General features: G+C 42.2%; 1 protein-coding gene and 2 long non-coding RNA genes across 11 annotated transcripts in view; 1 reads left to right on the top strand and 2 right to left on the bottom strand.

The window, feature by feature from the left end:
* Positions 1-6,354: 6,354 nt before the first annotated feature.
* Positions 6,355-12,355, bottom strand: LOC135289950 (uncharacterized). 4 transcript variants are annotated; one of them, XR_010352676.1, is made up of 5 exons: positions 11,880-12,355; positions 10,916-10,994; positions 10,376-10,456; positions 10,132-10,263; positions 6,355-6,415 (listed from the first exon to the last, which is right to left on the bottom strand). It is a non-coding gene; the product is annotated as an uncharacterized LOC135289950 (long non-coding RNA). The 4 variants fall into 4 exon arrangements; XR_010352677.1 differs by lacking the exon at positions 6,355-6,415 and adding an exon at positions 6,668-7,913; XR_010352679.1 differs by lacking the exon at positions 6,355-6,415 and adding an exon at positions 9,226-9,484.
* Positions 11,970-23,341, top strand: part of PDE8B (phosphodiesterase 8B) — an 80,275-nt gene continuing 68,903 nt past the window's right edge. For 2 of the 6 annotated variants that reach the window (XM_064403833.1, XM_064403832.1), the window contains exon 1: positions 21,302-21,701. In XM_064403833.1, coding sequence (XP_064259903.1) covers positions 21,390-21,701 — 312 coding nt within the window. In that variant the 5' untranslated portion in view covers positions 21,302-21,389. Of the gene's footprint in view, positions 12,201-15,486; positions 15,574-21,301; positions 21,702-23,341 lie in introns of those variants that run through there. The other 4 variants (XM_064403836.1, XM_064403837.1, XM_064403835.1 and 1 more) reach the window with 4 other exon arrangements.
* LOC135289954 (uncharacterized) lies at positions 15,801-21,686 on the bottom strand. Its single transcript, XR_010352686.1, has 3 exons — positions 21,564-21,686; positions 19,424-19,562; positions 15,801-19,038 (listed from the first exon to the last, which is right to left on the bottom strand). It is a non-coding gene; the product is annotated as an uncharacterized LOC135289954 (long non-coding RNA).

The following is a 23,341-nucleotide window of genomic DNA, read 5'->3' as shown; positions in this document are numbered from 1 at the left end:
TAGATCCTCTGTGTTTGCTCACCTAGATAAAGCATTTACTGGCTGTTTGTATCCAGCATTTTGTTGAATCACAAACTATTAGTGCAGTGACAGCTGCACTAATAGTTGCTGTTATCATAGTGCCGGCCAAATTGCAGCAATGTTACAGGTATCCGGATACTTGCTTATTTTGAAAACACTGCACTTTTCATATTGTGTATCTTTCTTTTGAATAATTACATATTTTATATTCTACATACTGTTAAAAATAGTCTAGAGCTTTGAAATACCTAACTCTTGACAGCTGCACTGGCATTTTTTCTATTGGCTTCAGTTGGAGTGACTCAGTTGACAGTTAGCAATGGTTTTGCAAAGTGTATTTTGGAATCCATAAGGCTCATTTGGAGTAAAAAATCCTTTAATGCAAAGTAAAGATAACAGTCTTCACTTTAGACTTTCAGAATGGTATTTTTTTGCCAGCTACTTGTCACTCGTAAGTTTCTGTTGATTATGTAAGAATATGATGTTATTTCATTGATCTGTTTGTTTATTGGGGTGTTTTTGATGATGACACCTCTTTGAGTTCAATTCAGTTACTTGGAATTTAAGTTAGAATTAATTACAACAGAAATACATTACTAGCCCTAGACCCTCAAAATGTGAGATAGCACACTGATATATCACAAAGAAAATCAACATGAAGAGAACATTGTTATCATTGCAGTAAGACCCTCAAGTCTTGCTGCAGAAATGCAAGAACTATCCTTTCCAGTTGTTGACTGCTTTAACTCCACTGTCATCTTAATGAAGTTTTCTTGCTTTATGATTTAATGTATAATTACATTCTTGTGCCCTCTTTACTCTCAGAGTCCCTAGCTTTTACTGCACAGGACAGAATGTATTTAGCAAGCAAGCAACTGGATCAGATTTTTTGCCTTCAGTTTTTGTTTCCCCAGTCATGTTTCTTATTCACATATTCTGGCCTACAGCAAAAATCTCGTGGTGTTCCTTGGATGTACCCGTGCTGTCTGGTCTGCACTCTACATCAGCACACTTACAACCAGTGCATGAACATGAGGCTGAAGAAACTGCAGTAAGCGGTGACAGCAATTGAATGAATGATTTTTAGGATTTAAAATATGAGCACGTCTTCTACCTACTGTTTTCAGGTGATAGAATCATAGGTTCATAAAACAGTTTTGGTTGAAAAGGACCATAAAGATTATCTAGTTCCACACCCTGCCATGGACAAGAAAACCTTCCGCTAGACCAGGCTGCTCAAAGCCCCATCCAACCTGACCTTGAGCGCTTCCTGGAGTGGGGTATCCACAGCTTCTCTGAGCAACCTCTTTCAGTGCCTCAGTGCACCCACAGTAAATAATCTTCCTGATATTTAATATAAGCTGTTCTCTTTCATTCCCCCTTGTCCTATAATTACACTGATTAAAAACCCTCCCCATCTTTCCTGGAGGTCCCCCTTAGGTATGGGAAGTCTCCCCATTACCTTCTCTTGTGCAAACTGAACAACCCAACTCTCTGATCCTTTTCACATAAGAGAGGTGCTACAGCTCTCTGGTCAGTTCTGTGGCTCTTCTCTGGATCTGCTCCAGCAGGTTCCTGTCTTATGCTGGCAGCCCCTCCATTGTGCTGTGGCCCCTCAAGCAGCTGTGACACCACAAGGCTTGGTGGCATCAGCCAGCCTGCTGATGGTGCACCTGATCCCACTGGCTGTGTCCCTGACAAAGATGTTACATCATCCTGGCCCTAGTGCAGACCCCCAAGGAGCACCACTCAGCACTCCTCTCCACCCAGACTCCTGGCCATCGACCACAACTCTTTGAGCAGGAGCATTCAGGGAATTCTTTATCCACTGCGTGGTACAACCTGTCAAATCCAGGGCTCTCCACTGTAGTGTCAAGGGTGTGCATGGAAGCATCAAAAGCTTTGCACAGGTCCAGACAGATGACATTCCCTTATCCATCCATCGTAGGAGGCCACCAAATCTGTCTGGCATGATTTGCCCTTTTTGAAGCCATGTTGACCACCATGTTGGTCACTGACATATCTAAAGTCAGTGAACAAGCTTTAGTGTTTTGATGCACAAAACCAATCTTTAAGGCTCTTATCAATACATGGTCAATGTCTTAATGTGCTGCAGTCTTGCAGAAGAGGTGAAAGCCAAGATCTTCTTTGGACTATTAAAGTTTCCACAAGGCATTCAGCACACATGGAAGAATTTGACCAAATTTCAACCTTGAAGACTGCAATTCCCATTGGATAAATTTCCTGTGCCATTTTGCCCCTATGATTTTCCTTGTTTCATGTCACAAGTGATCATGTAGCTATGCACTGGCCTACAGTTGCCTTGTTCAGTAGGGCACTGACATTATCACCAGGGCTGCAAAAGCTGGAGACCACTTTATTTCCAGCATAGCCTCATAAGTACAGATTATGATCAGAGTAATGTCACAGAGGAGCACATCCACACAACATCTCCCAGGAGCAGAAAATATTTCTACCTGTCCTGACATGGCCTCTTAAAGGTTGCTGAAGTAGAGGCACCCTGAAGGTATGCAGACAGTCTGCTATCACAAATCTGGTGGTTTCAACACTCTTTATAATTGCAGTCACAATTGGAAATTCAGCTGCCTGTTGGCTGATGGTCAGAGGGACACGAGACCTGGGTTTTCCCAGGTTGGAAAAGTGACTTATATATCTCTGCCCTCATGCTTCTGCAGAATGAAAGCCTTGGTCTGCATGTAGAAGAAGTGCTATAAATTTTTGAGACTGATTTCACTAAGAGAATGGCAGTGGGTTTCCTGATTATTTACAGCTTCATCTAAATAATCTAAGCATTTATTTGGCATTCAGAAACCTCTTTTTTTCTGTGCATACCGTCTTGTCAGCTCCTACTGTGCCAGAAGTTTGAAGCAGTCTGGAGGACCATAGCAAGAATGACTAGAGGATTTGAAAACACAGTTGGGATGACTAGCTAAAGAATTTGGTTTATCAGTTCTTAAAAAAAAAAAAAAAAGAGAAGAGTGCATGGACAAAGTGTTTGCAGGCATGGTGTTGAAGCAGATGATAACAAGTTACCAATAAACTAGTATAAATAAGTCTAGTGTGCAGCCCAAGATGACTGGATTTGGAAATTTTCCCCCTTTCATGGATGCCATGGAATCTCCAGGTGGAATGCACATTTTTTTATGTGCAAGTTGCACAGCTGTCCCTGTGCAATGAGTTCTTGTTTTGTACAAAGTCTTGCATCCAAGAAGGCAGCCAGGGTAGATGTCCAGGAGCTTCTTCCAGCCCTGTTCTAACTGCTGTGTGCTGCAGGGAGCATGTACAGGAGCAACCTAGTAATGTTGTTGGATCACTTAAGTAGGGAGTCTGTCAGGTCATCAGCATATCATTTCACATCTTGAAGTGCCCTCTGCCTTCAAATGTAAGTTATAGAACACTTGTGTTTGGCTTTTTTAACCATGTACCTTATCCTGTTATTGGTACATCTCTCAAATTCAGGCATTTGCAAAAGCAACATAAACCTTTACTTTTCTGAACTTTTCTGAACACTTTTTCAGAGTTAAATGAATTCACATGATGCCACTGACCTCCATACTGTGCAACCTTTACATCTTGATAGGGTGGGACTCCCTGTTTTGCATTTCATTTCAGTGTATTCTGTGAGACTAAGTGGAACTTACTAGGAAATTGATTTTTTCCTAAGTGATTTTTCTAATTTATGTCTCTTGTTCAGGTTTTCCATTTCATCTCTGATTTCATAGATCTCTGTGTACTTGGTCTCAGTTTTTCCTGCTGAGAAGTGCTGACTGCTGTGTAGCATACATTTTTCTTGCAGCTATAATAGTAAAAAAAAAAAAAAGAAAAAGGAAAAAAGAAAATACTATCTTCATATTAATCAGGAAAGAACGTGTCCCTGGCAACTTCTGTTCAATCTGAGCCCAACATGGAGGATGATATAACAACTTGCAGTAGTGATTTAAGTGCCACATCTGTTACTGAGAAATAAAAACCTGATAAGTGAACTTTTGTGAAGACCTATTTACACATCTGAAAACATAAAGGCATTTTTAATGTATAAATGTAGATTTAGATGTAAATCAGCATAGATCCAGCCATGCAGTTTTACACCACCTATTGTGCTTTTGCATGAAACACTGTTCTTCATATTGGCAATCTTACCTCTGGCTATGTAGGACTATAATTCGTGCATGTGTGGATTGGCACATGTGAACAGGGCTAAGCAATCCTCAGCAGGTCAAAAGCTCTGGAGCATGGTTTTCTTTAAGGTTGGCCTCATTCTCCAGATCTGCATTGCTCAGTTTTGATTATTTAGCCTCCCAAGATCACTCAGTGTGAACAAATTGAACAAATGTACATTCTAATAAAGCTACCAGGACTCATGTTGCTGAAGTCCTCCAAGAATCTAATGCCTCTTCAGACTGCTTTCAGAAAATTCAGAGGAAGTGAATTCCAAGCAATGGATTAGCACCTATGGTGGCCTGATGTCTGTCACACCTACAACTCCTGGGAGCAGGTGCTGTCTTCACAAAATTGAGGTAGGCTAATTAGAGTACTGAAAGCCTAAATGCAAACTTTGCTTTGTGCTGAATAGCTTATTTCAGCATAAGCCTGTGCTTCTGTGACCCAAACCTGGTGAAAATACTGGCTTTAAACTAAGGGACCACTGATTTTTGCTGTGTTTTGCGCTGGAAAAACTGCAAGGTTGACATCACTTCTTTGAAAGAAGACACCAGAGCTCAGCATGCAGACAAGCCTTTAAGCTTCAGTTTGTTTTTGTGATATACAGATCAGAGAATACAAAGGGCATCCTTATTCTCCTAACAGTTCTGATCCACACATCTCTCTTTACTTGTTGTTCTCTGCTGGACCCATGAGGTCATCTCAGTTTGACTGTTCATTTGTGACTGCAATAATAATGTTTTAGAAGATGACACATGTGGTGAGAATACCTGTCCTAATACTGTTAACAGTGTGGTGAAAGACAGGTTGATCACCTGGCCAGGGCTGAAAGTAGACTCTAGAAGTGCTATTTTCCTTAGCTGGGGCTGATTTCATTCTCAAGCCTATTTGCCAGTGTAACATGCCGACATGCCATCAGATTTCCAAAATACTCAGAGGAAGGATTTGCACTGACAGCTGCACTGATGAGTGCCCCTTCTGATTTCCCTCCCCCAGCTCATTAACATGCATGTCTTCCCTTATTAGTGTTCGTCATTATGTGAACAGCTGGTAACTGTTCTGTTTTTCTTCTCATCAAAAAGAGGGCTTCACAGCCATGAGGAAAATTAGTATTAGGTACAAGCAATTTTTAATACTGACTCCAGGTCCATTAATTTTTTCATTATCGTTCTCATCATCATCATGGCGAGGGTGGGCAGGTAGGCTGCAGGCCTGATTCTCGTCTCACTGGGAGGAGTATAAAGGGAGAGAAAGTCTTTCAAAGGCAGCAGGCTTACATCAGTGAAAACTGGGGTAAGTGCAGGATCTGACTCTCATTACATTTTTCATGGCTGCCTTTAAAATCTGAGTAGTTTCTCTTCCAAATCCATTTTAACTGTAATTAACTGTAATGAAGATTTTTTTTTCTCTGCTTGTATTTCTGAAATACATGCTCTACCAAAGATTTTAAATGACCCCTCTGATACATATCTTATAATCAAAGTATAAATTATTCCCCTCATGTATTTAAGGAGAAGATGAGAAACTAAAAGATAAGTGGTAACTAGACACATCTGCTGGCATTCTCACTTTGATTTTTCTCTTAGTAGGTGACTGGTTAAGAGGGAATTTGCATTTTTAGTGGACCTGTATTCAGGACTCTGAGCAAGGACACTCAAAATTTTTTGTGACCAGTCTGAAATACTCCAGCATTTAGACCTCCAAATTCCAGGCTCTTAACCATTTTGGAGTGATATTTTGCCCTGGATTTTTAAATTATTTAGAAGGATTATTGTAGTCCATGCTTTTCATCTGGCACGCAAGATATTTTCCATTTTCTCAATCCATAAGCCTGAGAACATGGTCAATTTACATAGGAGCCTAAGCAATATATGCATGATTTTTATTTTTTTTTAATTGTTGAAAACAGGAGAAAACCAGGGAAACTTAGTTAGGTAAGCTGTAGTAGAGGTAAGAGAATATAAGAGCTGGACTTGTGTCTGACAGCAATACTTAAACTCTTTCTAACAAGTGCCTTTATTATGGCAGAGTCTCCAGGAATAATGTCTGGTGGATCTAGAAATGTGGTAAATATATGAAATTTCCATAGGAAAGAGAAGTCTCATGCTATCTCAGATGATTTTTTTTTTCTTTTAATAGTGTTTTTAAGTTCAGATGGGCTTGAAACACCATGTAGCCACTCCCTCAAGGCTCTCTCTCTTCCTCTCCCATCCTAGTGGAATGGGGAGAAGAGTTGAAATAAAACTTTTGTTGAGATAAGAACAATTTAATAATTTAAAATAAAGAAAAACACACTAATAATGGTAAATAATAATACATAAGAAGAAGAAAAGGAAAAAAAAAACAAGTGCTGCACTCTGCAATTGCTCAACACCCGATGACCAGTGCCAGACCTCCCTTCCCAAACCCAGACTGGCCCCCCTTCTGAGTAACTCTCCCCAGTTTATATACTGGGCATGACCTTCTGTGATGTGGGGTACCCCTTTGGGCACTTTGGGTTACCTGTTCCAGTATGCTCCCTCCCAGTTTGTTTATTTTTATCTCCTCACTGGCAGAGCACGAGACAAGGGAAAAAAAAGTCTTTGGCTTAGGATAAACAGGACTTAGCAAAAAGCCAAAACATCAGTGTATTATCAACACCATTCTCATTTGGAATCCAAAACACAGCACTGTCACAGCTACTGAGAAGAAATTAACTCTACCCTGGCTGAAACCAGGACAAACAGTACACTGTTTTTACATTTCTTGAACAGTGAACCCAACTGATAACAGACTGTAAGTCAAATAATTGCAGAAAAGAGTAAAACATGAAACATTCTGTACATAGGTAAAAATACTCCCATATGTAAAATTTAGTTTAATTTTTTCCTGAAAAATATGGAACTATAAAGCTGTGGTGTATGAACACGACAGATTAGATCACTCTCCACTATTTTTCCAGGTTAAATACAAGTGCAAAACAGTGAATAGCCTTGCATGGAAACCAAGTAACTTCAGTATGTTCTGCAATTAAATTAAAATATACTTTGATGGCATCAATATATTGAAAAGCACTTCAAAATTTACTTCTTTTTCCTCCATATTTCCCTCCCAATATTGTTATACTGTCTTTTTTTTAAATTTGATTCTAATATCACATTCCAAAGAAAATTATTGTACTAAAATAGTTTTAAATTAACACAAGTTCTTAACCAGTCAGATGACATGAAAATTAAGCAAATGCTAGGAACAAAATGCATGAAGATAAATAATTAAACTGGTTTTGAATGTTTAGTTGTTCTCCTGTCTTCCAGTGAAGACGTGCGAACAGTGATCAATTGTCCGAACAAGGTCGGTGAGACGCCGCGTTCTCCCGCGTTCCTGCCCTTGCGGGACCGCGTTTTCATCTCTGGAGCTGTTCTTTCTGGGCCACCAGAGGGTGCTCAGGCCGCAGTATTACTGGCAATTCGTATCGTCCTTTCAGGGATTTGGGGCTGCTATGCAGCTGGCCGTGCCTTTAATTCTCATGTTCCTACCTGTTTTGGCTGTTTCGTTCGTTTGCTTGTTTGTTTTCCCTGTGTCTCTTAATTTAGAGCTCCTGCAAGGTGAGGGGTTCTTGCTGAACCCCTTAGTTCTCCATCATCTTGGCGTTATTTTAATTTTTAATGATCAGCACAGCACAAATACTGTTACTCCATCACTCCTCATGTGGCCAGACATGCCTTACTACTCTGCAAATGTGAAATCAACATAAAACAACAGCTTCCAAGTAATTAAACGTGATCGAATCCATCAATTCAGGACCAGCATAAGCAAACCTGTAGTACATGGCTCACTCCTTTCTCTGTCCCATTCTGAGAAATAAATATATATGTCTTCTCCAAACTTACCACCTTCCATTTCCCATGCAAGGAGACATTCCATGTCCAAAAGCTATTCACCGTGTCACCAGTACTAAAAAGCTTATGCAAATGCACAGAACTTGCATAAGCCTCATGCATGATAAGTGTTGCCACTCTTCTGTAAGTAAATTTCACTGCACTGTGTAATGCTATCCTGTGTTAAAAACTTCCACCAGGGGGGAGTATTTGTGGTGACTTCAAAAACTTTGTGTGTAGACTCTTCTATACTCTCCAGGGTCAAAAATAGGAAAATTTTACATAATCAGAACATCTGAACAGCTAGCAACCAGCCTCACAGATTAACTAGGCTTTGGCGGTAATTGAGTAATCTGTGGAACACCACATACCTAGACAGTGCAAAGAAAACCCAAACAATATTATTTTTATTCCCTATTTCTGCTTCAGTCTACCAGATAGGCCTAGAAACTGTAAAGAACCATTATTTAACTAAAGATTGGTTTGAGAGATTATAGTAAAAAAACCCAAAACCAAGCCCACCTTTTAGGGGGTTCATGGATTGAGTGGATTGGAAGGAAAGAAAGCACCCAAAGGGCAAGAAGAAAAGTATACATGACTGTAGGCTATTGGAAATTTTAAAGATGGGTGAGAAAAGGAGATAAAGTCTCTGTAAAGAAAGCAGTGTAAAGAAACACAGAAAAGTGCCTGACCAGCCTGTGGATGCAGAATTGAGTGCCTTTGCTGTATACAGCTCTGCAGGCATATTGTGGATGAAATTGTTCCAGAGTAAGCCAGAGTTTTTAGGTACTTGGTTTAGAATGTAATTTTTCAGGGACAATGACAAGGAGTTTTCTTAGACTTTCAATGAATTCACTCCTTTTGAGAACAGATTGTACTTCTGATTCTTTTTTTCATTGTTCTGTGTAGAAGTGGGTATCACAATTTCTTCAGGGAGGTTTTGCTGACCTGCTGAAGCAAATGCATCTGTATAATTGTGGTCATATTAAGTGCTAACTGATGCTAAACTACTCCTTGTACAAAGAAGGATGAGAAAGTCATCCATCTGCCTTCAGTATTTTTGATCTGTATTATTTCAGAGTCATGTAAGTAAAAGAGCAACAGTAGCTGTAGATGATGATCTTGCAATGGGCAGAGTGTATGGTATGTGTGCAGCTGGGTTAACTTAATTTTGATCATTTTAATTTTGACTCTTGGTCATAAGATAGGATGAATATGTGATGATGGTCACAGATAGGAGAAAGCAGAACTGCTTTGGGATAATTTTTCTCTCTTGGTTTTATTTGATAATTTCTTTTTTCCCCATTGATCTTTTTTATATTTAGAATCCTACTTCTGGTTGTACTCAATTAACTGGAAATCATGATTGTCCTGTGAGTGCATGGTCACTGTCACTATTGACTCTTCCAGCAATATGGAGGACTCTGATAGATGGGAATATTATCAGCCTTTAAAAGAACTGCTTGATGGATTAGTGAGAAAGCAGAAAGCAGAAAGCTGATTTAAGGGGTCACCACTTAATTACAGGAAAATTAGATAGAGATAGCAACAGCATAATCCAAAATCTTGGAGGTGAGAGAAAGATGGTGTGAGAAGGCAATAGTTTTACAGACTATTATTGCTATGGAAAAGGTTTTTTTGACTAGAAAGCAAAGGTAGACGGGCAGGGCAAAAGGGCAAAAACTGCAAGAGAGAAAAAGCTCACAGAGGGGAGAATAGACACAGTGAAGGGAGAAGAACTGGGATGAATTTGGATGTTTGAAGGGAAACTGAGGGGGGGTTGTCTCTGCAAAAGCACATCTTAATAAACATTAGTGGGTACTGTCATAAGACTAAGGCAGCACAATTTTTTTTACTGAGGTTTGTTTCCTTCTTTCGCTGAAGTTGTGACATTTGTTAGCATCTGAAATAACCCACTATGGAAAAATAATTCCTCTCATACAATGCACTGAGAAACCCATTATGTCATTTTAAAGTCAGATTTTAAAATTATGAACTTGGTTTATTGATACAGGCCTGTAAACATTGCACACAGTGATTTGCAGTTGCAGATAAAAAATATTTTACCTACCTGACTTGCAGATGAAAATGGTCTGGGGTCAACAAACAAGTTTGCCAGGAATTGTATATTGTTGTAAATGGTCTTGCTTCCCTAGGCTTTTCTAGGGGGTGTTTCCAGAAGTAGGTTGCACTGCCCTCTGACCTGCAATCTCATGTTAAAATTCTGTTACCAGAAATAAGCTGGGGAAGAATGGTAGTGTTCATACTTCTGTCCTTGCACCAGAAATTATCACTCAACTGAGTAGTACCTTTACCTTTTTCTGTGAGTTCTGTGAGGAGTGCTTTGCTTCTGGAGGTCTTGCAGTCTGTGTGGTGTGATTTTCCAGGCTGGGGACCTGTGAGATATCAGCCTGTCTCTTAAAGGGGAGCATATTCATCAGCTGTAAGCTCAGAAGGCATTACACAGCCATGCAGAGCAACCCAGCACAATGGCAAAGAAGGTGGTAAGATAGGTAGGACCTGGTTGCCACCCCTCCAGCAATCCATCCATACCCATGTGGAGTCTACAAGCTGAATGAACTGCAGACTGCAACCGTACAGGGCAGACTTGGCTTGGCAGATACCATGTTGCCACTTTGTGAGTAAAACTGTTGGTATGCAGCAAGCAGTTTAGTGACTCAAACCCCCAGGTTTATGAAATTTCAGGTTGCCTTCAGGAATGAGGTGCAAAGGGGTAACTGCGCCGCTTTGTTACTGCCCTTAGAGCATTAAGCCTTGAACACCCCACAGCTTTTTATACTCTCATTTGCCATGTGCAAAGGACTTCTGTGCCTTTTGTGCAGTTTTTAACATACCTACTACCACAGCTGGGAAGAATGTAGTGAAGATGCTGCTTGGATGCTTCTTGGAAGACAACACAAGTCATCTTCATTGCTTGCGGAAATAAGCAGATTGCAGCTGTTGTGCTAAAGAGACTGTGCAGCTCAGAGAGAAATGTATAGTTCTGCCACCACCAGATTCTTCACAAATTAGTATGTTTTATTATGCTCTTTATGGGTTTTTGTTGTTTTGGGTTTAGTGGTTTTTGGGGTTTTTTTTGGAAGTGTTGCTTTTGAAGTGTTTTCAATTTCTGCTCTGGACATTTTTTCTCCAAGCCTAACAGAACTACAACAAATTTATAGATACCCTGAGACTACTGCATGCAAAGGATATGCAATTTTAATGTTACATGAAATAGAATGGTTTGGTGGCTTTTTTTCCTGCCAATGCTGGACCTAAGGAGCCTTTGCTGTATTTCTAAGATTAAATCATTTTAGTCATTCCTAGAGTAACTCATTCTTCTGTTTGCTACACTAATTAATCTGTAGAACAGAAAACAAAAATGCCAAAAAGAGTGTCAGACTTTCTAAACTGCATCTATTTCTAGAAAACCATGACTTGCACATCTGTATACAGTATTTTTTGGTACAATGGCTCTGCATTAGACATTATAACATGCAACAGAAATTATTCTTTCTGCTGTGTCTGTCTCGTTAGTTGTTTGGGACTGATTGTATTTGTGCATGTTTGTTCCATTATTACAAAGAGATGAAAAAATTAGATTATTTCTGTACAATGAGCTGGGTAATAACAATAGTTATTACTATTGCTGGTCTTAAGCAATAACATTGGAGAGTTTTCAAATGCACCTGTTAAAATATTTGTATTCTAGCAGGTGCAGAAGCATTCATTTGTAAACATCGTATTAATACACATTTGGCACAGGTATATTGTTTTTTGTCCCAGAACTGATGAGTTTTTAAAATGTCAGTGACTCACGTGAAGTTTGTATTCATCATAGTTACCCTGGCATGAGCCCTGTGCCTGTCCATCCATGCATGGGTGTCACACAAGTACACAGTCTGTGATGTAATAATCATCTTTGACAAAGGATTGCTTACAACACGGTCCTGCTGTGGAGTGCTCTAAAATAGTGAATTCATGTTTGTGTGTTTGAAGCGTTACCCTGAGAGATTACAGGCACAGAGTGATTCATGCCGCTCCCTTCTTTTGTGCCCTAGCCAAGTAACAGGATTTTGCCAAGTATTTGTAGCTCTTGAAAGCCATGTTCATGTCTTTCCAGGATGGAAGATATTCTCAGTAAGTACACAGCCTGCCAAAATGAGAAGAAGAATTTCCCTACAATGGCTAAGATGAATACTCCTAATACTATTTTATAGCAAAATTTATGTCAGTGAATACTCAACAGCAAATTCCCAAAGCTATTAGTTACTGTTCATTTGTGAGAGACAGCAAAAAGTACAGAGAACTTTGCTTGAGATAGAGAAGATTCTTATTTTACACTACTTTTAATACGAGTTTTCTCTGCAATTCCTTTTTTTTTTTTTAAAGAATACAGTGCAAATGAGGAATTACTGAGTTCCTTTAAACTGTTTCCCAATTAGAGAATGTCTCCTTCCTCTGATTCTATTAGTGGCATGGCTTACTACAGAACCAGGAATGGACCATATGACCCACCAGTGATGCATTATGATAGAACCAAACAATGTCCTCATGCTGACCAAAGGACCTGTCCTTAGGTGTCCTAAATATACTTGAAAGTAAGAAAAGCTCATCTGAAATATGTGGTGAAATTATGTTCCCTATTCTAGACAAAAATATCTTAGAATACTTGATTTTGCTAGTCCGGCTCCTTTAAATTGGGCATTTCACTATCTGTAGTTCTTCTTAAGTGTTGCGTAGTGTTCTCTTCTGATTTGCACTAAATCTAGAGAGAAGCAATATCCCTCATGAGTATTTGCCTTGTGTGATGTTTGTGGCTTTCTAGGTTGTAGTTTATAAATTTTGCTGTGCTAGTTCTATACTGGTTTTATATTTAATTACTTTTTTTTATTCATAAGAACATAAAATAGTTCCATCCGACCACGTGTAACAATAAATGGTTTGTCTATCAACCAATGATCCACTCCAAGGCAAGACAAGAAGCTACTGTATATATCAACTGATGCAATTTATAACATCAGCTGATATGTACTTAAAATATTATGGAATTGACTGCATACAAAGATTACACTGTGAAAGATTAACTATGGCAAACTGAATAATTAATACATTATGAAGTCTATAGATAAGAGGATTAGTGAAGTATCCTGTAGCCTTTCACTCATGTTAGCAGTCCTATCAAAATCAAATGCTATCAGGACTCTCTGAATTCTGCTGGAAACTCTTTGAACTGACACCCCTCACTCTGAAGTGAGCAGCAATTCTATTTCATCTGTGGTTCAAGTCCAGGCTCAAGAAGAGGGACTGCGTCTGCCCAAGAACCAGCCACCTAAAAGGCAGCATAAAGCCCACAGCTTTGTCACCTTTATATTTTATATAAAATGGCAGTGAATTGACCAGGAATCTAAATCTATAACTATTGTTGTTACTACTACTACTACTACTGCTACTACTACTACTACTACTACTAATAATAATAATAATAATAATAAATGGTGTTTGCTCTCTGAAAAAAATGGTTCCTTCTTAGCCACAAGCAATACTTTTCTGAGCACACATCACATGGTAAATCTCAGTCAGGCAGTGTCCTGTTCATCCAGCTGTGCTCTACTAGACAGTATTGTTAGCTATCTGTTTACTTCAGCTCTTAACATGAACCTTTAATGATTTTTTTTATGTTTGTTCTTGTGATGGTCTGAAAACCTGCAGAGAGATTAAATTCTAGGTGGTGCATGAGGACTGCATTAAAAAATAATGAAGGAGAAATGCAGGAAAAGACTGTGAGGAAACTGCAAAAAAGTCTGTGGTTGCTGATTCCAAAACTTTGTGCTGGGGGCCCTTGGAGCCCCTGTGTCCAGATGAGCACCCTGCCCTTATTGTGATGCCATGGCTGTGTAAGATACTTCTGGGTTTTTATTGCAAAGACAGCATGGCTGCACAGAATAGCAAGAGTAATTAATTAGTCCCTAATTTGTCCACCTGGGAAAGCAGACTGTGATGCTTTATTCTCTGACTGTTATTGGAAATAACCTGGCAAAGCTGATTCTGAGATTTCCAGCTGGCTGACTGATACCTGCCACTTGTGCAGAGGTTCTGAAGAAAGAAGGTTATGCCTCCTTTCAGACTACATCAGGACTGCAGTGCCAAGTATCCAAGATTATGGCTGTGCTCAGCTGAGGCTGTAGCTAACCTCCCACCTAGCCCATCCATGCAGGACCAGGACCTTGAGAGAGTGTCAAGGTCACTCTGTCACATGAGCTCCCAGACAACAGCTCTTGCAGATGTATGGCCACAAAAAGGGGGATGTTCTGAGCTGCTTTTGAGGACATTTCAATATGTGCAATGTCTAGCATTTCTGGGGAGCTCAAGGATTGTATTTGCTGACTGTGTGTCTTTTTCACTAGAAATAGGGCAGATCTTCACAGTCCCTAGCCTCAATCTGACATAACCTGCTGATCAATGCTGGTTCTGCTTCTTCCGTCTAGAACTAATTTTCTGCACAGGTTTAGTGTGTTTGGTTTATTTTGTGTAGTAGTTGGGGTTTTTGGTGGTTTTGGTTAGACAGTTGCTGTGACTTGATCACTACTTGTCCCAAAGCTCCCAGTCATCTTTAATGTTGCTCTGCTTTTGTGATATTCTCTACTGCCTTGTATGCAAGCCTTTGATTTTTTTGGGGGGGTAGGGATTGTTTTTTTATGGTGCTGCCTGAGTATCTTACAGAGTTCCCTCATTGAGGCCTTGTGTACCTTTACAAAGCATTGACAATATTAATGAACTCTGCAGAAACAGCAGTACTCAAAAAGGAAAAGCAGGCCTTAGCTGTTTCTAACGCATGGTGGAAGAGTAATAAAGTGAAAGAGTGAAGCCCAAAGATGTCATTCCCAAGATGATGCTTTCCACCTCCCGTGTACATGCTGTATACTAGTATATCTCAAAGATTAATACAGGCTGTTCGAAATATGTTTCCAGCCCTACCTCTGGCAGCTTATATTTGCCTCAGATCGTGGCTATGCTACTCTTTCTCAACTCCAGTCAATTTGTGTCCCTTCTCCTCGAGTGTGAGGCTGGGTTTTACTGGAGGATCCTGAAAAGCTCCTGCAGCAAGCTATCAGTTCTGCTTGTGGATTTACCACTCTCTCTCTCTCAAGGAGAGCTGTGTAAATCTTAGCCATGTGAATCATGCTAGCCTCAGAGCACTTGGTTGGCCGTACTTTCCCCGGGCGCTTTACCCCATTACTAAATGTTCCCGATCAGGGCAAACAATGATCCAGCGCAGGGGCAAGAAGAGGCCCGTGGGGCAGGATAACTCGGGAAGCCTTTTTGCGCTCCTTCCCGACGGGAGGCTTGGAGGCGAAGCTCATCTTTGCGGAGCGCTGCCAGCCGAGCGGGGCCGGCGCGGAGCCCGGGGGCGGGCCGGCCCCGCGGAAGGCGCTGCGGCCGCCGCGCCAGCCCCGCTCACCGGGCCCCGCTCCCTGCCGCTCCTTGGAGGATGAACCGGCCGGGGAAGAAGGTAAGGGGAAGCCGGGAGGGTCAGGGGCTGGTGGGACGACCCCAGGGGCTGCTGACATTTTCCCGGCGTTCTCCCTCTCTACCGCCAGTGCAGCCGCGGCGGCTGCCCGGCCCCGCTCAGCGCGGCTCGGCTTCGCCGGGAGTTGTGCTTAGTGCCCGGAGCTCCAAAGCCAAGGAGTCAACCTTTCCGGTGGTGCCGTGACCACCCAAGAGGGATTTTCTGTGCAGATATTCCCGGAGAGCAATAAATCAAGGGAGAAGAGTTCTGTTGTTGAAGTAATAACGAGCAAAGAACAAGCTGCTTTTGAGGAAACGACCACCAAGTGCTGCTTGGGAGAACTGTTCAGTGCTGTAGGAGAGCCTACAGCTGCATTTCTTAGCTTTTGAGTGCTGTGGAGTATTTGATTCCAGCCAACACAAAGGCAAATCAAAGGGTCTGTTCCAGTGCAGCAGCCTAAGCCTGTTAAATGTGGTGTGATCCGTCTTGTTCTAGAAAACTTGCTCATAACTAGAAGTGTGTGGCCACTGTCCTGCCAGAAGCTAAGCTCCTCCGGTAAAACTGTTGCTACTGCTAGTGGCTGAAGACTGTTGTTGCTAAGTGTTTCTGTATGTTAGTCTTCCTCTTCAAAACGTTGTAGTAAAGGGTTGCTGTGTCTCTCGAAATAAAGCTGGTAGTAAGGACAGTACCATTTTGGCCCATTCTAGGGAAAATTACAGGTGTTCATCTCCAGGAGGGAATCTGCATCCCTGGGGCAGCTCATCACCTCTCAGCGGTGAGGAGCAAAATGCCAGGACTGCATCTTCTACCTGTAGGAGAGGGAGGGAGAAACAACTGCGGACAGAGAAGGGCAGGAAACAATGAACTTCCTTGCTCGCATGCAAAGCAGTGGAGAAAGTAGAGTGAGAGAAGGCCACCTGCCCCTCTGTGCACTCAGAACAATTTGTGCCTGGCAAATATGCAGTGGCAAGGGCTGCTAGTGGAAACCAGACCGAATTTCCTCTTCAGCTTTGCTCCCTTGCAACAGGCTTCTTTCCCTGCTTCCAAAATATCCATAATGTAAAGTATTTTATTAGCTTCTGGGCAAAACTGAAATAAGTGGCGTTGTCCAAGCCCATCAAAACCTGACTATTAAAGGAAGATGAAAGTCAAGTTCAATGGTGAGATTAGCAAGCAATTCCAGGAACCTCATTCTATTGAACAATACCTACCGGAAGGTAAATTTTTTGTAGAATTTTGCGACTGGGAGACAATTATTCACAGCAGTGACAGAAACAGTGTAACAAAATCAAGGTATTTAAACACAGCTTTGCTGCAATTAGTGATTTTTCAAAGTTATGAAATTAAAGGAATTTGGGGCAGGAGTTGTTAAGAAAAAAGGATTATTTTGCTTTTTGGCTGAATTTGAGAGAGGTCATTACTGTTAGTGATGTTCCTCTTCATCTTTGTTGAGTGAGTCATTGGATTTGTGGACTGAAAATCACACTTTGCTCTTTCTCAAGCAAAAGTAACCTTCATCTCTTGTATTTAATATATTTTTAATTTCCAAATTCCATGATTTCTTCTATTGTTGATGAGTAAAAGCATGAAGTTACCATTTGATGATATATCATACATTATCAAAGTACCATAAAGATGGGGTTTTTTTTAACCAAACAGTGGTGTACCGACAAAAGTTCTATTCTAGCTGTCATGACTAGTTTATATTCTAGTTCTCATATCTAGTTTAAGTTAAATACAGTGTATGGAGTCTGGATAATTTAAATAATTCTTAGGTATTTGCTGTGATCTGGGTGTACAGGATGTTATTGTTTACTGCAGTTAAGAAATTTGTTGGACCAATATGAAAAGACTGAGAAACTGTTGAGCCTAAGAGCCTGGTAAAGTTTGTTTTTTCCTTTTGTACAGGCTTATTTATACATTCTTAAACTTTTTTTACAGTAAATGACCCATGAATAGAGGTAACTGTCATCAATAGTGGGTTGTCAAGTACCAGATTTTCAAGTCTCTGTAAAATAGGACCTCTGAAGTAGTATATTCTCACTGCAAAGAACTGGGATTTAGAGATGATGCTTCCAATAATACCAACATAAACTTAGCAATCTACTCAGAGCTTAAAGCCTTAATAGTGAGATCAGAGTGAAGCCTATGACTGGCTTTGGAAGGAATATAAAGTTTTGAAGAGTATATTTTCCTTATTCTGGGGAGATTTGCAGGTGTAAACACCACAGAGAATGTATTTCTACTGGAAAAACAAAAAATAAAAGATGTTTCAGGGAAACCTCTGATTTCCAAAATCACTCATATGCTTAAATTCATCATACTGAAATTAGTCCTGTGTAAAATATGGGTTTCCTGTGAGCATAATATTTGTTAGGATATATATTGTTGCAGTTAAAGCCAGAAAAAGCTCTTTAGTAGTGGAAAAACTGATGCACGTGAATACTTGCCATTGCCTGGATGCACTGACTTCATTCTGGGACCATACTAAATATGCATTTCTGAGGACAGATTCTGCTTCAGTATATCTGTTCCTTCTGTACATCCTTGGTTGGTGCATGCTGCTCACAGTAAAGCCTTCTGCTTTAGTGCTCATCAGTCGGGTCATACTGCAGCAGGAAGACTTCGGGAGCATGACTGGAGTGTGCTATAAGAGGTGTGCTATAAGTGTGCACCCTCTTTAAATAGTCCCTCTTTCTCCTTATTCAGTAGATCCATGGTTGTCTTCTCACAGGCAAGATTCAGGAAGAGCACTGATGGTAGGAAAAGGAGTCTTTAACTTTCCTTCAGTTCCTACTTCAGTGACAGACATAACTTCCCCTCTGCAGCCACTCACTCAGCTCTGCTCCAGCTTCTGCTCGCACTGATTATCACTTACTTGTTCTGTATTCTTGCCTCTCTAAGCTCCTTCTGAGCACCGTGCTTCTGAGGAGAGGCTGAGAGCTGAGACTGTTGAGCCTGGAGAAGAGCAGACTCTGGGCACATCTCATCGATGTAAACTGAAGGAAGGGTGCAAGGAGGACAGACTCTTTCAGTGGTGCACAGTGAGAGGTCCAGAGGCAATGGACATGGAAGAAACTTCCAGATATGCCCATCCCAAGCAACCAGCTATAGATGGCCCTTCTTGGGTGTCTGGGGGATTTGACCAGATGACCCTTTCAAACTCAGCCATCCTTTGGTTCTAGAACTTTTTGATTCTGCGTCAGGCAAAGCATTGTTACTCTTCACAGTTTCCTGTTGCTTTTCAGCAGTCCACATAGTTCCCCATCCTGCAGCAGCCTTCACTCCTCTCAAGCACTCTGGCACGTTGCACAGAGACGCTTATCTTCTTTAGTTGTGCTCTTTCACCACAAACCTAAAGTAAACAGCGTGGGGGTTGCTGCTTGAGGGCTGCATTCAGCAATGCTTCTCCAGGATTGTGACTTCTTATTCTACAGCTTATTTTCTGGCATCAACTCAAATGTGTACCTAAGCAAGGGAAATCCATGTGAGAGAGGGCAGATTTCTGCAATGCTGTCTGAAACCAATTGCAAAGTTGTCACTGAATTCAATGGGAACAGGGCAGAAACTGGAATACTGGGATGTTAAGGAAATGACTGACTAACAAAATAATTTATCTGATAATTGATATCAATTCAGAAAAAGGGACTGTGAATAGCTAGCAACACAGTTTAGAGTATGACATAATATTTTCATCCAGCTCAGTCTGAAAAGTCAAAATATGGTTTATGTTCACATCCTTTATTAAAATTCTAAGTGCCATTGATATCTGAAATGGGTAAATTCCCACGAAAAAACATCTTAAACTAGATAGTCAACAAATCTTAGAGGTCTTCTGGGTAACATCGCTTACCCAAAAATGATAGGTTTTGGGTGTACCCGGCAAGTGTATGGCTGGCTGGCACTCCTGCACTCCTGAGCTCCTGGCTCTCTTCCAAATCTCAGTTGTAGTGTAGGGCAGGCAGCTCAAATCCCCCACTTAGGTTTCCCATCTGTTAATAGAAAGGAAGAGAGACTTACTTGAGAGTATTGCAGTGAATGCATAAAACTGGCTCTCCTGTTATTAAGTGAGGTTTTAGGACACATTCATCTGCAACTAAGTGCATTATGCTCTGGGAGAGTGAGGTCTCGTCCAGAACTGCAGTCTAAGCAGCAAGAAAGGCTGAATGGTTGAGTGATGAAGCACAGCCTCCTTCATTTTACTTATACTGAGCCTGCCTCCAAGGTTGTCCTCAAAGATAGTCACCAGCAGAGCACTGTGGCAGTCGGCAAACATGCAAATACATAGCATGTGCAGGATGTAAACCACAACTGGATTTGTGAACAGTGACAACTAGTGGGGAAAACAGTTACCTAGAAAATTGTGATTACCAGGGCCAACACGGGTTCACTGTGGTAATTGGAAAACTGAAAATACTTTGTCAAACAAATTGATGATCTCAGTCTTGATGGACTAGTGCTTGTCTATGTTGCCATAATTGCAATGATTCATGCGCTGCATCAAGACAGACAGAGGCTAAGGCTTAAAGTCTCTCTAAACTGAGGCATTTTTAGCTGTGAAACCATCACTTATAAGTAAACTGAAATATAATTCATGAAAGTGCTTCAAAAGCATTAAGAACCAAAAATAACATATTCAGACCATTTTGTAGTATAACATCACAATCCTTGCACCAACCATACTTCACATTTCTAGTATTTTTACATCATTTACTAAAACTAGATGAAGAAACAGTGGTCAAACATCAGGTAATATTCCAAGAGGAAGAAAAGGTATATACACAAGTGTTCATTGGTGGCTGGGTTTTAGATAAATGCTTTATTAGGCAGGAAGAATACTGCATGGATGACATTACCAATTCTTGAAGGATTTATGATGTGCCATTTAAAACTAAAGATTTAAACTAAAATCTTGCAAAGACTTAAAACCTCCATGTTTAGCTTTACACCTCCTACATAGTTTCACTGTGGTCAATGAAACTATTCACTGTGGAAAGCTAAGAAGGTGTGTAAATCTGTAGCATTAAACATTTTTCTTGATTATCTCCAGGGACTGGAAACAGGGATTGGCAGCTATCAGACACCGAGGGTAAAATAGCAACTTGTGTCACTGAATATTGGCTTAATTGAAAAGCAGCATTAAGAATTGTGAAACAATTCTGGCCTTTTTTCCCTAACTTGCAGTGGGTGCTATGTGGCTCTAAACTGCTCCCTTCAGTACCCCCAAACAACTGAGATTTGCTCACCCAAGAGCAGGGCACATTTTGACTGTCAAAATAAGTATTTGTAACTTTTTTTTTTTTAAGTATTTAGCATAACCGGGGTTGCTGGGGACGTGCGTGTGTGTGTGTGTGTGTGTGTGTGTGTGTGTGTTTGTGTGTGTGTGTGTAATGTCCCTACGGGAGGCTTGAAAACAGACCCTCTGCCTGGCTCACGAGGGGGCTGCACCACCGATAATCATTCTTCTCACCCTTCTTCTCATGCTTCTCCTCATCCTTCTCCTCATCCTCCTCCGCTTCCCCCCACCGCAGGTGAACCCAGCCCGGTGGTCGCTGGCGCTTCGTAAGGCGCTGCCGAAGAGGGGAAGGGGCTTGGCAGGTCTGGGGACCCCGGAGGCAGCGCGGGGAGCGGGAGGGGTGACGGGGAGGCGCCGCAGGGGCGGGAGTGGCCGGGGCAGCGCCAGCGGCGGGGGGAGGCGCCGGTGCCGGCGGCGCGGGGTGCGCGGCGCAGGGGCGGCGGCCCCGCAGCCCGGGCGGGCGGCAGGTGGGAGCGGAGCGGAGCGGCGGTGCAGCGGGGCGGGCTGGCCGGGAAGGGAAGGGATGGGCTGCGCACCCAGCATTCACGTCTCGCATAGCGGTGTGATATACTGCCGGGACTCGGAGGAGTCCAACTCCCCCCACCAGACCGCCACGATCTCGCAGGGCACCACCACCCTGCACGGCCTCTTCGTTAAGACAGACGCGGCCGACTCCATCCCCTCCGTCCTCGCCTACCAGAGCCGGCAGCCGCCGCCCTCCGCCGGCCCCCGCCGCAAGGAGCGCAGGGAGTCCGGCGGCGCCTCCGCCCGGTCCAGGACGCCCCACTGCTGCAGCGTCGAGGCGGAGACCCAGACCAGCAGCTCCAGCGTCAAGGTAAGCGTCTCCGCTCCGGAGGCATCTCCTTCGGTGCCGGCGCGGGTCCCCGCCGGCCGCGGCAGAGGGAGGACGGTGCGCGGAGCCAGCGCCCCCCCGCCGGAGGATGCTCGGCGGCGGGATGCAGCTGGCAGGAGCGGTGCCCTGGTGCCCACTGACTCACCGCAGCTGCGGCCGCCGGGCCGGGCCGGGCTGGCACTGCTGCGGGGGGGCCGCCTGAGCTCGCCGGGGGGAGCAGCAGCCGCCGGGCCCCTCGGGCTCTCTCCGCCTTTCTCCGAGCCCGCAGCCTTGGTGCCGCTCCGGGGCGCCCTGTGCTGGGACCGGCCACGCACACCCAGCGAGCGGGGAAAGGGTTTGCTTCGAGCTCTGTGGCCAGCGGCAGAGAGTACTTGGTGCTGGCTTTATGTACTTCGTCCCTTTTTCTTCCCGCCGTATGTGGTTAAAATGAACTGTTGCTTCTCGGCGTGGATGTTCGGCTGAGAAGCGAACCACTGTGATCTGCACGCGTATGCTGATGCACCTTGCGGTGGAGATGCTCCTGGAGGAGCGGGCGGGGGCTGTGTCTGTAGGGTGCCTGGAAGACTTGGGTCCCCCTCTCAGTGGCTAAGGCAGGCACTGCTGCAACCTGCCTTCAGCGTCTTCACTTAAGTTTAGCACTTGAAAAGAGGTCATTGCGCTGGTTTGGTTGGTTTTGGGGCTTTTTTCATGATGTTTCCTTGGTTTGTTGGGCTGGTTGGTTTTTTTTTGGTTTTTGGGGTTTTTTTAATATCAGAGTAGGTGACTTCCCTGGAAGCCTTTTAGAAATTGAATTTTGCTTTGTTGCCCCTTTCTAAAGTTAATTAATAAAAAAAAAAAAAACCAAACTAGTGTCATGATCTTAGCTGCATCTTAGGTTACTTTTCTGTTGTGCTAAGAAAGCAGGTTCTCATGTCGCAAAGTAATCCTAGTATTTTGTTAGAATATCAATAAGAAATTCCAAAGTTATAAAATGTTCCTTAATATTTTAAAAATTCAGAAGTCATCTTAAGGAAAATGTAAGTGGGAAAAATCACAGAAAAAACCCCCAAACACCCCCATAGCCCATTGTCAGTTTGTTAGTTCAAGTGCTGAGAAACTTGTAGAATTGTCTGCAGTCACGTTGACTTTTTTACTCATTCAGATTAAGAGCCTGCATCATCAACAACTGGGATAAAATTCAAGCATGATGAGAGTAAAACAATTCTTGTCTTTCTTGGATTTGTAGATTTATTTTATTTTTTTACTAGTCAGAGTGCAATACTTAAGACAAAATATGATTTCTTTTTTAATGTAGAGAAGAGCAAAATCAAAACACTTTTACAATTGTTTTAAGTTGAGAATTGAAAAGAAAATTGGAAGAATTGGGGGGAAAAAAAAGGTTTTTTCAGAGTCATAACTTGGTTCTCAATAGTTGTTTACTATATGTTATTACATTATGTGCTGTTATAAACAAAACATACAGTTATTTAAACTGTATGTATTTCAGATGTTTTTGAACTTTCTGATTGGCATTGTAATGTTATGAGTTCAACAAGGCCCAGTGCTGGGTCCTGCCCCTGGGTCACAGCAGCTCCAGGCAGTGCCACAGGCTGGGGCAGAGAGGCTGGAAAGGACCTGGGGGT

Source organism: Passer domesticus, chromosome Z (genome assembly GCF_036417665.1).
Source record: "Passer domesticus isolate bPasDom1 chromosome Z, bPasDom1.hap1, whole genome shotgun sequence".
Lineage (NCBI taxonomy): Eukaryota > Metazoa > Chordata > Aves > Passeriformes > Passeridae > Passer > Passer domesticus.
Note: the sequence above shows the minus strand (reverse complement) of the source record. Positions and strands in the feature narration are given on the sequence as shown.